The 15,917-nt window shown below is 40.5% G+C and overlaps 1 protein-coding gene across 2 annotated transcripts in view; it reads right to left on the minus strand.

The window, feature by feature from the left end:
* Fam92a (family with sequence similarity 92 member A) overlaps positions 1-11,927 on the minus strand; it is an 18,038-nt gene extending 6,111 nt beyond the window's left edge. Inside the window, exons 1-7 of one of the 2 annotated variants that reach the window (XM_029533355.1) lie at positions 11,618-11,916; positions 10,904-11,138; positions 9,882-9,902; positions 8,897-8,965; positions 8,162-8,263; positions 5,656-5,661; positions 3,959-4,063 (exon numbers count right to left, since the gene is read on the minus strand). In XM_029533355.1, coding sequence (XP_029389215.1) covers positions 3,959-4,063; positions 5,656-5,661; positions 8,162-8,263; positions 8,897-8,965; positions 9,882-9,902; positions 10,904-11,138; positions 11,618-11,850 — 771 coding nt within the window. In that variant the 5' untranslated portion in view covers positions 11,851-11,916. Of the gene's footprint in view, positions 1-3,958; positions 4,064-5,655; positions 5,662-8,161; positions 8,264-8,896; positions 8,966-9,881; positions 9,903-10,903; positions 11,139-11,617 lie in introns of both variants that reach the window. The other variant, XM_021222225.1, reaches the window with a different exon arrangement.
* Positions 11,928-15,917: the final 3,990 nt, after the last annotated feature.

Raw genomic sequence — 15,917 nt, forward strand, 5'->3', positions numbered from 1 at the left:
AACTTAAAAGGTTTGCATTAATGAGGATTACACAGAAAACCTTTGTTAAGGATTTGTGTAGATCTGATAATTGTCAAATTTTTATTTTTAAAATATTTTTACAGAAGAGTTCCATTTAAAAATGCTCACTTATAGGGCCAAAGTATAAAAAACTTTCAAATATGTTTGATTAAAGAAAAATGTGTATTCACAATACCATTGGCACAGAGAGCAAACAATGTGAAAAAGCAATGGCATCTATTATTTAGTAAGGAACTTGTATCTAGAACATGATAAAAACAACCCAGTAGTTAAAGACCACCCAATTGGAATATGCACAAAGGCCTGAACGGGCATTTCTCCAAGGAATATATACAAATGGTCAGAAAGCATTATTCAGGATTGAAAATCAAAACCACAATGAGATACTACTTTACATACACCAGTATGGCTACAATATGATCATTCTACTAATTAGAAAGTACTGAGGAGTCATCATACAATGTGGAACCATCATCCAGTGCTAGGAAGAATGTAAAATGATAAAGCCATCTTGGAACGGTATGGCAGTTCCTCAAAGAGCTAATCATTTACTGTAGTATCAGTAATTTAACGCTTTAATTTTTTCATTTTATAATCATACATATTCAATATATGTATTTCACATAAATATAAAATGCAAAAATATTTCCACACAAGAGTGTGCTTATGAATATATAAACTTATAATTAAATGGGAACAATTAAAGAAGCCATTGGCTGATTAACATAAACAATATTGTACAATCAAATTTATTTGGCCAAAACCAAAGAGTGATGCCTACTACAACATGGATAAGCCTGCACATATGGTAAGTGATATGAAACACAAAACCTGTTGTATCCACAGTGAAATGGCCAGAATGGCCCAATCCACAGAGAAGATTAGTGGTTTCTTAGGGGTAGTAATCCGGCAGAGAGGTAAGGCTAAAGTGTACAGAGGTTAGGTGATGAAAATATTCCTAAACTTGCAATGGTTGCACATATTTACACAGTTGTATATTTTTGAATTATACCTACTATTTCATAGAAGTTTTCTCTAGCTCCTTTCTCCTTGTAAAAACTTTTTGTGGGGATAGTAATGCAGACAAAGAAAGGAACTTGGACACACTGTGTAGCTCCATCTATTTCAGAAAGTCCCTGGAAGTACACACTAAAGCTAGGGTTTCTGCACTTACTTTCTTTGCCCCACTTGTGTACTCAGTATTGAGCAGGGAAATTATAACACTCGAGGAGCTAGCTTACATGTAGGTGGGACACAAAAGTGAACCCAAAGGCCATAGATGGTTTTTCACCTGAAAAACATTTACAGGTCAAAGGAAGGGTTAGCCAATAAGTGGTAATGGTAAATACAGTAAAATTACAAAAATAGCTGTTAAAGGAAAATCTGCAGGGAGAACAAAAATCCTTAATTTTTAATAGCATATATTAAGCAATATTTAAGATTTTTTTCAAAGATAACTAAAACATTGTTAACAAAGACCTGCCAAAAAAGTCAAATCTGCAGGTTTGTTATGATAAAGGCAATTGTGAATATTTGGAACCAAACCAGTTCATCATTGTGGATCAAATTAATGTTACCGTCGTATTAGCAGTAATATTGCTATGATAAAACACCATGACCAAAAAGCAAGATGGGGAGGAAAGGGTTCATTTGGATTCCAGTTTCACATCTTAGTCCACTGAAATTAGTCAAGGTAGGAACCTGAAGGCAAGAGCTGATGCAGAGGCCATGTAACTGTGTTGCTTACTGGCTTGCTCACCATGACTTGCTCAGTCTGCCTTTGTAAAGAACCCAGGACCACCATTGTGTCTTATGGGACACAATGAAATGAGTGCTCAGAGAAAAGTTCATAACCTTCATTAAGTGCCTTCATAAAGAAATTAGTGAGATCTCTAATTTTAAAAAAGGGTACAGATATAAACAGAATTCTCAACAGAGGAATCTCAAATGACTGAGAAACACTTAAAGAAATGTTTAACACCCTTAGCCATCAGGGAAATGCAATTCAAAGGACTCTGAGATCCAATCTTGCACCTGTCAGAATGGCTGAGATCAAAACCACAAGTGACAGATCCTGCTGAGGATGTGGAGTAAGGGGAATATTCCACTGCTGCTGAAAGTCTAAACTTGTATAGTCACTTTGAAAGTCAATATGGCAGCTTCTCAGAAAATTAGGACTAGATCTATATCAATACCAAGCTATACTATTCCTGGGCATATAAACAAAGGCTGCTCCACCATACCACAAAGATACTATTCAACTATGTTCATAGCAGCTTTATTTGTAATAGCTAGAAACTGGAAACAACCTAGATGTCCCTCAACCAAAGAATGGATAAAGAAAATGTACATTTACACAATGGAGTATTCAGCTATTAAAAACAATGACAGCCGGGTGTGGTGGTGCATGCCTTTAATCCTAGCACTTGGGAGGCAGAGGCAGGTGGATTTCTGAGTTCGAGGCCAGCCTGGTCTACAGAGTGAGTTCCAGGACAGCCAAGGCTACACAGAGAAACCCTGTCTTCAAAAACCAAAAACCAAAACCAAACCAAACCAAAACAAAAACCTAACAAAACAAAACAAACAAAAAAAGCAATGACATGAAATTTTCAGGCAAATGGACTGAACTAGAGAAAATCACGCTGAGTGAGGAAATTCAGACTCAGGAATACAACCATGGTATGTACTTACTTATAAGTAGATATTAGCCATAAAGAAAATGATATCCATGCTACAATCCACAGACCCAAAGAAGTTAAGTAACAAGGAGGGCTCAAGGAGGAGGAGGTGCATGAATCTCCCTGAGAAGGGGAAATAAAATTGACATCATGGGTGGGTAGGGGAGGGGACTTCATGGGGTTGAGAACAGGAGGAATCAGGTGGGATGATGAAGAGAGAGAGAGTGCTGGGAAAGCACTGAAATTGGTGGGGTGGGATCTTTGGAATGAACTAGAAACCTAGGGCAATGGAAACTACCAGGAATTCATGAAGGTGACTCTAGCTAAGACTCCAAGCAGTGGGCGGATATGGAGCCTGAAGCAGTCATTTCCTGTTACCAGACAAGATTTGCAATAGAGGTATTGGGACAACGCAGTCACAAAACTTTCAATGTACAATTTGTCCTGCCTATAAGATGTGCAGGGGTAAAGATGGAGCAGAAATTGAGGGAAAGGCCAAATAACTGGTTTGGCTTGAGACCTACCCCAGACACCGTTAATGATATTCTGCCTATACTTGCAGGCAAGAGCCTAGCATAACTGTCATCAAACAGGCTTCATCCAGCAACTGATGGAAACAGATGCAGAGATCTGCAGCCAAATATTACATGGAGCTTGGAGAATCCTGCAGAAAATGGGAAGGACTGTAGAAGCCAGAGGTGTCAAGGACACCTCAGGAAACCCTATAGAATCAACTAACCTGGGCCCATAGAAGCCCATAGAGATTCAACTGTCAACCAGGGAGCATGCATGAAACTGACCTAGGCCCTCTGCACATATGTACAGTTAGTTGTGCAGCTTGGTCGTCATGTGGGATTCCTAACAGTGGGAACAGGGGCCCCCTCTATTGTTTGCTTTTGGGACCCTTTTCCCTACTGGGCTGCCTTGTCTAGAGCCTCAATAGGAGAAAATGTGCCTAGTCTTGCTGCAAAACTTGATATGCCAAGGCTGGCTGATATCCATGGGAGGCCTCCCATTTCTTGAAGAGAAAGGGAGGACAAGTGGATTGGGGGCGGGAAGAGAGGAGGGAGGGGGAACTGCAGTTGGGATAGAAAGTAAATTACTATAGCCCCTTTAATGTGCCATTGTATTCATAATTAACTTGATAAACTTTGGTCTATAATTCTTTTTCGTTTAAGAACTCTGGGCTAACAATCAGTATATTATTTTTTCCATAACTTTAAGTAAGGTTAGAGAACATTCTGTATTAAGTTAATTACCTTTATGTCCTTTATTTTCTGCTTTTCAAAATTGTCAATAGTTTCCTCCAAATGACGACTTGTGCGGGTAGCATCGATTGTGGCTCTCTGTAATTCAGTTTCTGCCTAAAAAAGTGAATGCCCCATGAAAGAAAACCATCAGAATCCATGTAGATGAAAGAAAGCCCACCAGGATCCATGTAGATGAAAGAAAGCCCACCAGAATCCATGTAGATGAAAGAAAACCCACCAGGATCCATGTAGATGAACCTTTTGGTGAAAGTCACCACTTTACTCTTGGCTCTCTGGCCTAAAAGTGTAAACTATTCAAACTTACCTTTTACCACACACAACGAAAGCACTGTTAGATAGTATGCACAACAGCGAGCTTTACGTTTAAGAGACATTTAATCTCAGCAACAGTCCTTTCTTCAAAACTACCTTCCCTGTTGTCCTTGGATGTGCTGTAAAACCACTTGGTTTTCTACTGCCTCCCTCTACTTTAATCTGTGGTGTTTACCCCACTGTCCTTTTCCCTCAAAGGAAAGACTTGTAACTGGTTACTGTTTTCCGTGCTCTCACATTGTATTATTGTGTAATTCAATTATCTGACACAACTACTTTATAGATTAAATCAAATAAAATAGATCTATGTGAAGGACTAAGAGTACACACTAAGATGACCCACAGTTATAACGATTCCCACTACAGAGAATCAGAGGTTTTATTATTACAACATGCAAGTGCTTGAGGCTAGGAAACTCAAGTGTCCTATCACTGTTTACATTTAAGAGTTCTCCAAATGCATGAAAAATATAATTTTTAATTTTTGAGGCAGGGTCTTCTTATAGAGCCAGTGCTCGTCCTAGAATTCTCTAACACAGGTTGATTGTGAACGCATGCCTTTTCCTCTTGACTGCTGATTATAGGTATGTGTCACCATATCTATCTGTATATTTATATAGTTTTGGAATATATATAACATGGTCTATGCTGGTTGTAAGCTTAGTACCTGGTGGAAGAAAACCTTGAACTTCTGATTTTCCTTCTTCCTTCCAAGTGATGGGATTACAGGCATGCACTATCAAACTCAGGTTAATCAGATTCTTAAGCTAATAGCATTGCACTGTTTCATTTAGTTTATGATATATATATGTATATATATGTATATATATATATATATATATATATATATACATATATACACACATATATATGCATGTAAATAACTAATATATTAAATGGCAAATACCAATGTTTGGCTTTATACATGCACTCATACTATCCAGATCCAGATCTGTGTTGTAAAATCAATTATCACAGTTACTATCTGAATATTTCTATTTACTTGTGGATTGAAGACTGATTTTTTTTTTTTTAAAAGCTGTTTTCTAATCATAGTATCTCTTTTTAAGCATCTTTTCCTTTAGGACAATAGTTGTTATCAGACATTAAATGTTGTCTTAAGCAGTACCAACAATTAAAAAACATACCCCAACTTTATGATTAAATTATTCCTAATAAGGTTTTGTTCCTTATAATAAAATTATATTTTCTCTAAAGTCATATATCATTTAATATGAACTTGTCATCAAAGTTTTAAGCTAAAATACTCTGACATTTAGTTATTGCTTATTTTTAAAAGAATCTGTAAGTTGAAACAAGTAAACGGGTTTGCTCTCAGGATCCATTTCTTGACACACCAATTTATTGCCCACCTGTGACTGAAAATTTTCATGAAGGAAAAAATACATTTAAAAGAGAATTGAATACTATAAAGTCAAGTCATAAACCTTTAAAGAATTGCTCTTACAATTAGTGTAAGTGCATAACTAAGAAACTAAGCACTTGCAGGTGTACCAACTTGTATCTGTATTTGTTTATATTTACCATATAAAGCATAGTTTTGTTTTTTTTTTAAAAAAAAGACTTTCAACTTAATCCTAACTAGTATTAAAAACTAGTTAAAAACATTTCTGGGCTTCTTTTTTTTAAAAAAAACAAAAACAAAAACAAAAAATTCAAATGTAGAGTCCCTGTGAGGTTTTGTTCTGAAACCGGTTGTCAGTTACTTATCTCTGATTCTTTTCTGAGAATACTCAGCCTGACTCCTGATGATTACAGTATATGATATACAGCTTTTGTGACTTTTACTTTTTATCTTATCTTTGTCCTTCTCATGTCCTTATGTTTTAGTTCAGGAACTGCAAGTCTCTTTAGGACTGGTTAACTTAGTAAAGCACAGGAAGCGGAACAGCTGAGGTCTTGGATCCCAGCTGCTCAGAACTTCTATCCTTTTCTAAGGTCTGAAACCCTCTTCCAGAGCAGAGAGCTCCCAGAGCCAGGCTTTAGCAAAGAAAATATACACGTGTGAGCATTATTATAGTTCCTGAAAATTGCTCAAAATTCTACAATGAACCAATGTGGAGTAGGAAATGTTAAGATGCAGATCCGTGAAGAACAAGTAGCAGGGTATGGAGTTAGCCAGTGGGAAAGCCACAGTGATGCTTCCAAACGGTTACAGCTTCCAAATGGTTACAGCCGTTCAGAAGTCATCTGGTACCTTTTGGGTGGGCAGCAGATCCTAGGATTATCTTCATCCAAAGAAGGGACTCCAATTCATGCATACACTGAATTTTACTGAATAGACAGTTGAGTTGTAAGGGTCTATGTTCACATCTGGTAAAAATACACTAATGTTCCTGGCTATTTTTATTTTTATATTGAATACATTTACATGTAACGTGTGGTTTATGCTCTAATTTCAGGTTACCAGAATGCTTGTGTGGGTCTTATCTGGTGAGCAGAACAGTTCACCTGTCACTTGTGCTTCCCCCACCTGTTTGAGGTGTGCCATAAGAACTGCCCCTTCCTCTACAGCAGTGTTAACACAGCAGTGTCAGTCAGAAGGTGCGACTTAGCAGTATATTCATTTCTATGTTAAAGATCAATATGAAACTTGTGATTCAGCCAACTGCTATGCAGGATTACAGATGGTATAAAAATACCTGCCTTCATAGACTCTTTATCCCAAGAACAAAACAAATTTTGATTACTGACTTAATTCCTAAACACTGGAATCCCTAGTCTGACAGATCTCTAGTTGTCAGGAATGAATTGGTAGCATTCTCTGGTTTGTCCAGCTTGCTTAAAACAGACTGGTTTGAAATCCATAGCTCCAATAAATGTCCAATACATATTCTGCACTAGCTCAACTTAACTGCCTCTTTGTTCTTTGTTTATATCTATTTATTTTATGTACATGAGTAACACTGTAGCTGTCTTTAGACGCACCTGAAGAGGGTACCAGATCCCATTACAGATGGTTGTGAGCCACCATGTGGTTACTGAGAATTGAGCTCAGGACGTCTGGAAGAGCAGTCAGTGCTCTTAACCTCTGAGCCATCTCGCCAGTCCTTTTTCTTCTTTAAAAAAGAAAGTTGGCTTATAGAAAGATGGACCAGGTAATTGGAGTAGCCCCAAATCACTGCCCAGGGGACTCCCTTCAGGAATGAAGGTGTTCTTTAACCTCCAATGTCCCAAAAGAGTCACTCCTTATTGGTGTCTGGCTAGGTTGGGCTGGGCAGAACCAAACTTGAGCAGGAGGGAGACACAGGCGAGCTAGAATGGGGAAGGGTGGCTTGGAGATGTCAGTGCTTTCTACACAGTTGCTAGCACTGCATGTGTTTGCTGGTCATCCGTGAAACATATTCTTGTTCAGGAAGTAATTGTTTCCTAGAAGCACTGTTTTATAACCAACATTCCTATTTAGATACCATGTCTCTTCCTATGAGCTTAATTATACTGAAATCTCCTGAAGGTTTGACTAAAAGTTATCACTATGATTTCATGGTTTGTTTATTTGTTTGTTTGTTTGTTGGATGAAGGACATTGTAGGAAAATTTCCTCTCTTCCTTAAAAGTACTGCAGGTAGTGCACTGAGACATTAGCATTTACTTTTTAACGTACCCTGAAAATATCAACATTTCTGAGTGGACTGGGGCAGTCTGTCCTGAGAAGCAAACAGACTGCGTTAGGAGGTGGGACTACTTTACAGATAGACGCCTTGTTGCTCTCGTGAGGAGGCCTAGTGGGATTTCGTTCTGCCACCGACATGAAAATTCCCAACCTAGAACTCGAGCTGTATAAGTTCCATATACATTTACCTTTGCACTGCATAACCCACAACCCCTTTTGGTTTAAAGACCCAGATCCAAAGGATACAATTACATGCCGGTCCGATGGGTTTCGCTGGCGCGTCCTTTCTAACTGGGATAGCTGCTTGGCTTCTCGATTCCTTGCTGTTAATGTTGCTTTGAGATCATCCTGTAAACAAGCATTTTTCTTAATAAAACTTTCTAACTTAAGATATAAGACATTCTCTCTTAAGAATGGAAGAAGATGGAAGAATATGTGTTTGCTCCCGGCACTGTGAGCACACAAGTTATGAGCACTGTAGGGGTGAATGTGTGTGTGTATACACATGAGAGCCTGTGCATTTCATCGATATTTTCTCAAGATAAGACACAATATAAATGGAAAATGAGTCATACAAATGACTATAATACTGGTTCTAGTAATGCTTACATGAGTATATGTATAAAAACCAAACACTGAAAAATAATAATTTTATTTTGTATAAATTTTACTCTAAGTTGATTTCAAAAGCAGTTTGTCAGATTTTAAAAATACAAGTCACCATCTTTAAAACAAAAATATATAAACATATTCATCACATAGGTTAAATGTTTCCACAATAATGATTTTTATTGCTAGATAGAATATTAATAAACTCAGCAAGCTTGGTAAAAATGGTTCATTATTTTTAAAGATCTAAGAAAATCTTTTTCAAAGTATATAAAAAGAATAACTGTATGTTATTTTTTATTTGTTATGAAAAAGACAAAACCTCATACCTTTTTCATAATACCAAGTGGATAAAACAATAGACTGACTTACTCGCTTCATCTTTACAATGGTCCCATAAGCTTTCAAAGGTTCAACTACTTTGGCTTCAAGTCTTTCAACCTATTGAAAATTATATAAAATATAACTGAAAAGAAACATAGAAATACCAAAATTTAAATCCTGAAATAAAGATCTATGCTGTTTAATCTGAAATTAATACTCTATAGATAAGTAGTTTTGAAATCTTAAGTTACAGTGCAGTTACAGCTTTCAGGAGGTTTTAGACAGTGCCACTGTCATTGTTAGGTGCTCAAGCACATCCTGTCAGACATTACAGACACTGACCCCTAATTCATATAGCTCAACTGCCCAGAAAAATTAAAAGCTGAAAAATACAGTGTTATTAGGAACATTTAAAGGAACACAAACCCTTAAAAGCAAACAGCTTGGGAATTATTGTATTAGCTGAATCGTTTTAAACAGCCACTTATGTATCAAAGCCCAGAGAACAACATAAAGGGGCTTAGTGTTGCTGATCTGCCAAACTGTACAACTGATCTCTTTTTATCTAGAATTAAATAGTTTCTCAAACTCATTTAAATTTTCATCACAAAGTAATAGCAATTCTTTTAATAATAACACTAGTAAAAGGGACTGAAGAAAAAATTTTATACTAATACATATACAAGAAAATGATGAGGCACTGAGACTTTGCCAGGATGGGCGAACAAATGACATCTATTGCTTAAAACAAACATTTTACAGCAAATGAAATGCTTTTTAAAATGGTACATGTTTACCTAATCAGTCCATTTCATTTCATGTTAATTCTTTAGTTTCTGGAATGATGTTATATGGATGTTTCATTTTAAAAGAGTTTAGGAAAATGTAAGAAATAATCATTTAAATATTCAGAATTCTAAGATCAATGTTATGAGTCTTCAGGCCAGTCTCATGTCCACCAGCTCTACTACCACACACTGCGAGGTCTATCCGTGTCTGGCCTAACGGTTTCCCTTGTCTTTCCCTTGCCTACCTTTGCCATGTTCATTAGCATCTCCACCATTTGGTAAGCAGGGAAACAGAGCAGAGCAAACGCAAATCAATCCACTTTGCTATTTGATAACTAGCATAAAAATTTTCTAGAAAGGGGAACTTATTGGTAAAATAGGACTTTAGGATTATCTGTGAATAAAAACTACTTCTGAAACATTACATCTCCAGTTACCATGTATAACTGAGTATTTGTTGTTATAGAAGAAATGTATGCCAAGAACGCAACATTTTTCTTACAGGTATCCCCAAGGGATTAGTACTCAAGTTTTATATACATGATGATGATAAGTTCATAGATTATTTCGCTTTTTAATTTTCAGTAATTGAAAATTTGTTTTAGGCTTTAAACATAAGAAAGATCAATGAGGCTTGTTACGAAAGTTAAAAAAAAAAAAAAGCAATGGAATTTGAACGTGCCAACTTTTGTTGTGTTAACTGGTACCTAAAAGAAGTACGTGAAAATGCTTATGCAGTATTAAGAAAATACTGGATTTTAGAAAGATCTCCTAAGAACAAAGCTCTGGTCACTCAAAGCAAACACACAGCCAGACTCTCAGCTGTATCACTTGTGTTATAAATCATAGCCTTCCGATTTTGTTCGACTTCCAAACCATGGGAAAATCAGCAACGTGTAGCCCATTTATTAGTAATTTGTGATCTTGTCATTTTTAGCATTTCCATTTCTAGGCATTCTTTAAAACGCACTTGGCCCACACAGTGCTTTTCTTCCCCACGACTGCTATATATGTCACCTTTTCTGAATGCCTGTTCCCTGTTATCCTGTTGGCAAATGCAGCGGTAAACTCAAGACTTCAAACACACCTGACGCTTAGTTTGAAAGCTATCAGGTCACAGGAAGGTTCCATATAGTAAACCCACAATGCTACAATCAGGAAAGACATTTAGCAAGGGTACATTCACCACTGTTGGGTAGGTTACAACGAAAAGTCCACCATCCCTACACACTACTTGGGCTTATGACACCAGAACCTCACTTCATACCTCTGCCTGGCGGTAATCTTGAAGTTTGGCAAACTCATCAGCAAAGTCTTTCAGACCCTGCTTTAAATTTGGTGTCTCGGTAGAGGCATACAGGTTGATTTCATTCACCAGGAGGTCGGCTTTGTCTCGAAGCCTGGCAGTTTTCCTTACATAAGCAGCAAAGATTTGGCAAAGCTCTCCAAAATGCTTCTCCACATTTGTGACAGCATCCTGCAGTTGTTTTGTTTGAGCATCTCTAGAAAAAGGAGACACGGAACACTGTTCTTCAAACAGTAAAAAGGTGTCCCGTTAATTTTACGGGCAAACATTCCCGGGGCATCCTGAAGCCCTGAAGGGCAACATTCCCAACTCTCCCAGAGGCCCGCCCTTCTCTAGGACCTCACGCTGGCTCTGGTCCTGCCTAGAACCCTGCAGGCCCGGGCAAGGGCCCGGGCCCGGTGGGCCGAGAAGGGGCGGCGCTGCCGCGGCCTGGGCAGCTGCGGCCACCCGGGCTCTGTACCGCGGCGGGGCCCGGCCCAGTTCCGGGGGAGCGATCGGCCGGGAGATTCTCTCGGCCCCGCACTCGCCTCATCCCGGTAGACGGGCTGCAGAGAGCCACGGGGACCGTACGGCCTCCTCCCGCCCCAGCCGGCTTCCAGGCCCTCGGCCCGGCTCCTCTCTCCCACCCGGCCCTCTTCCTCGGGCAGCCCTGCACGACGAGGCCCCGGCGGTTACCGGTCATCCAGATTGCGCCTCAACATCTTGCCTTTCCCGCCGCCCGGGACCCAGGACGGGAGCCCAACGAGCGCGGCTCCGGGCCGCCAGGGCGCGCGGGAGCAGGAGACGCCGCCACTTCTACCGGGAGCTGAGAGCGCGCAGTGCGCGCCGCCCCGCCTGCCCGGCGTTTCCGTGGCGACGCGGCGCGCGCCCCGGCGGTCAAGAGCAGGGCAAGGGAGACCAGAGGGCATTGGGCAGAGGGAACACCAAGCATCCTCCTTCAGCTCCTGCAGCTCTCTAGCCCTCCCAGGCCGCTGGGAGCGAAGGAGGAAAAACAACCCACCAGCAACCGGAAGGGGTACAGGGAAATAAAGGTGAATGGGGTTCAGACTTAATGCCGTCCTTGTCCCTGGGCTTCTCCGTTGAATGAGACAACGTGTGGGCTCGTGGAAGCTGCCTTTGGAAAAGAACCGCTCTATAAGTTAGATTTCTATAGCTATGAAAAGACCCCGACAAAAATCAAGTTGAGGAGGAAAGGATTTCTTTGGCTGACATATCCCAAGTCACAATTCTTTAAGGAACTCAGGGCAGGAACCTGGAGGCAGGAATTGCAGCAGAGGCCATGGAGCAACACTGCTTGCTGGTCTATTCGATTGAATTTCTTATATACCCCAGGACCTCTTGCACAGGGGCAATACTTGCACAAGGGTATTACTGTGCCCTTCCATAGCAATCATCAATCAAGAAATCAGCCTACAGGTCAATCTGATAGGGACATTTTCTGAATGTTCCCTCTTCTCGGGTAACTCCAACTTTGGTCAAACTAACCAAACAGAAACAAACAAAGAAGCAAACAACAATAACAAACATAACAACATAAACAAATCCAGGCAGCACAACAGTGCCTACTGCGTCATCTTTACTCGTCTTTAACGTCATCTGACCCCACCCCCCCACCCCCGCAGTTAACTTTCTACTTTGTGAAAAAGATTGTTAGACCCAGTCGAGGTATGGGCCTGAATCGAAGGTTCCCAATTGGAAGAGTCACAGATATTCCAGGGCCTTCCTCTAGATTCGGAGAGGGAGACTTCTCTTTCGAGTGAACTTGGGGTCTAACTTCAAGGTTTGTCTGCTTCTTAAACGCCCATAATTTCTGAGAATAAAGTCCTAACCTGAGGTCAGTACAGTCTTTGCTCTTACAGTGCTCACAGCCTTGGTGGAAGGATAAAACTAGCCAAACAATCAAATACATATAACACAGCCCAGAAATGTGCTCCCGTGCCAGGTTTCGTTGTATAAACAAATTATAAGACCCAGTGGCCTCCACAACTCCACTAGTCAGTTCAGGATTCTGTAAATGACACGGATGGTTCTTCTTTGGTTCTGTGCAGCTGGGTTCTTTCCCGCCTTTCCAGGTGGAGAGTCTGTTACTAGCTGTACAATTTCACTAAATGCTATGGTGTTGAGCAAATAAGTTCTGCAACTGGGAGGGAGGGAGCCAGATGTGTCCAACCCCACCCCCAAAATCTCATCTTAAGACCAGTAGGAGTAAGAATTGCTCCCTCCTTATTCTGGGCCTGCAGACCATGGTAGTGCATGCATCCTTGTGGACCCCACCTCCACCACCATTGAGGTAGTCACATAGCCTGGTGGCTAACTTACAGGTTTAAGCACCTGAAATTCCTCTTCATGCAAATGAAGCATTCCCAGTACCTCAGTACCAGCCAATAATGTACACTCACCCTGAAAAATACCTACCCACTACCCAAGGTTTATATAACCCTTATTTCCCTCAAATAAAGAGAGCTGTAACTCCGAAAAACGTCCAGTCAACTGAGTTCCTGTGGACCCAGGACCCAGGACCCAGAACCCACCCTGCCTGGTAATTCTTCATTTTATCCATTCCAGCCTAGTGCACAACAGTGCCTGAGTACCCTGAAGGCAGAAGCAGAACTGGCCAATTGGGATATGGTTTGAGTGTTCTCAGAGAGTTCATGACTCAGAGGCTTGGTTTGCTCCTTAATGTATAGTGGGAGATGTGGACATTTTAGAGAGGAGCCTCAGGAGCCTAAGGGCCATGGAGACTACCACTCGTGGAAGAGATTAAGGTGTGTGGCTTTTTTTTTTTTTTTGAGTCTCTTATTATTAGTTGTCTGGAGAGATTGTAGACCAGAGTCCTACCCCACCTGGATGTGACTTTTTCCATCTACACCTGCTGCTACCATTATGATCAAATCTACTATATGAAGTCTATTAGAGCAGAGCCACTAGCACCACGCCCTTGAATAGCCAGAATTGTGAACCAAATCAACATGTATTTGTGTACACTTGCTAGTCTGAAGTATTTTTGAAAGATTTATTTATTTATTTATTTATTTATTTATTTATTTATTTATTTATTGTGTTTTTGTGATTGACTCTTGAGTTTATTTGTACCTTGTGTGCATGGGAAGGCCAGAGAGGGCATGGGTTTCCCCGGAACTGGAGTTGCAGGTGGTTGTGAGCCACCAGGTAGGGTCTGGAAATGAAGCCAACCTCTGCAAGAACAATACACCCTCCTAACTTCTGATCCATTGCTTCAGCCCACTAGCCACAGGGATTTTATGATGATAATATAAAGTAGACAGATACAGGTGGCCTAACGTGTCGTGCATGCGGCATGGAACCTGTCAGCTGAGGCAACCTGCCTTTTATTTTCCACCAGGTCAGCCTGGGTTCTTCGGATAACTGCTTTCTAGACTAGCCAGCAAGACATGGCAAGTCCCACTGCACACATTGCCTTTAAAGTATCTGCCTAATTATCACGGGTGCCTCGGTACTATTCGTTGATACACGTTACATGCTCCACATTAAAATGGCACACTAATTATCACAGGCCCAGGGAGTGGCTGCTTCTCTTTGTTATTCCATGTATCAGTGGGACCTTCATGGCGCCGAGAGAACACATGCTTACAACAGAGCTTTGGTTTGACCTCATTAAAGAAGTTCAGTGAAGAGGAAGCATTTCAACCAAGACCTGAAGAATGGGAAGGGGTTAACTAGAAGGAAGGGGAATTAAAATTAGGCCAATGAGAGGGACAACTTAGGCAAAGTGTCTCCTTCTTTCCCAAGACAGATCTTTTCTCCCTGTAGAATTGCATATCTTGTATCTGTATGGATGTGACACCTGTCAATAATAAATGTGATGACCTATGGCTTAGACAGGAAATGGGAGGTGGGACATCAGGGAGGTAGAAAGGATTCTTGGAGAGTGCCAGTAGGAGGTTTGCTTGGGAAGATGTGATGAGATGTATGCATGGTACCTAAGCGTGGTACCAGCCATGTGGCAGAACGTAGATTATAATAAATGGATTAAGTCATGATCCAGCCAGAGAAGAGCCTAGCTATATGGCCAAGGTATTTATAAATATATTTTGAGTCTGAGTCTTATTTCTATTTCTGGAAGCATGGAGTTGGGAGGAAGAAAGACCAAACTTCTATACGGTTCCTGAAACACACACTGAACTTATTTCAGACTGGGTTTTATATGTGTAGTTCCCTATGCCTGGATATTCCTTCTCAGGTCTTTACACGGATGGTCCACTTTTAGAATATATAGAATTATGCTTATAAAGCTCCTACAGAGGAAGGCTTTCTCTTTTTCACATCTCCAAGTTGCTATGATATCTCCTGTGATGTTTCCCCTTGGTGCACATACCAGTCTCAGACATTAACCTGTTAATGTGCTGTTTTGCTATCTCATGAGACTATGCCCCATGGAATTAGTTTTCTAGTTTGTTCTCATTGTAGTGCCAGTGTTAGACCCCTGTCAGACCTTAGGAGGAATTGTTGATGAGCTGAAGTCATCAATGAATACCTGAATGAGTGAAAACCCCATGGCTGAGTGTTTTCTTGTGTGTGAGGAAGGGAGGAGAGGAGGTGGCTGTGGGATTTGATGAGGGGATGGGTAGGGAGAGGGTCCTGCAGAGCATTTTTGGCTAATGCTAATGAATTTTGATGTTGGTCCTTGTATGAGTCAGGGTTCTCCAGAGGAAAAGAACCAACAGGTTGTGTATGTGTATAGTACAATATATAAATTCACTATAAGGAAATGATCCAAGTGATTTATGAGGGCCGAGAGATCTCAAGATCTGCAGCTCGGAGGCAACACAGGATAACCAGCATGGAGCAACAGTTCAAGTAGAAGAACCAGAAAGGCTGCTGCTGCGAATATCACTATGGAAGCTAGAGGTCTAATCCTCAAAAGTGTGTTTCAGTCCTAGTCAGAGTGTCAGCATAAACCAGTGTATCAGCTCACACCAGATGGCAGGCTCTAACC

The sequence above is a fragment of the Mus pahari genome, chromosome 22, assembly GCF_900095145.1.
Source record: "Mus pahari chromosome 22, PAHARI_EIJ_v1.1, whole genome shotgun sequence".
In the NCBI taxonomy this organism is placed as follows: Eukaryota; Metazoa; Chordata; class Mammalia; order Rodentia; family Muridae; genus Mus; species Mus pahari.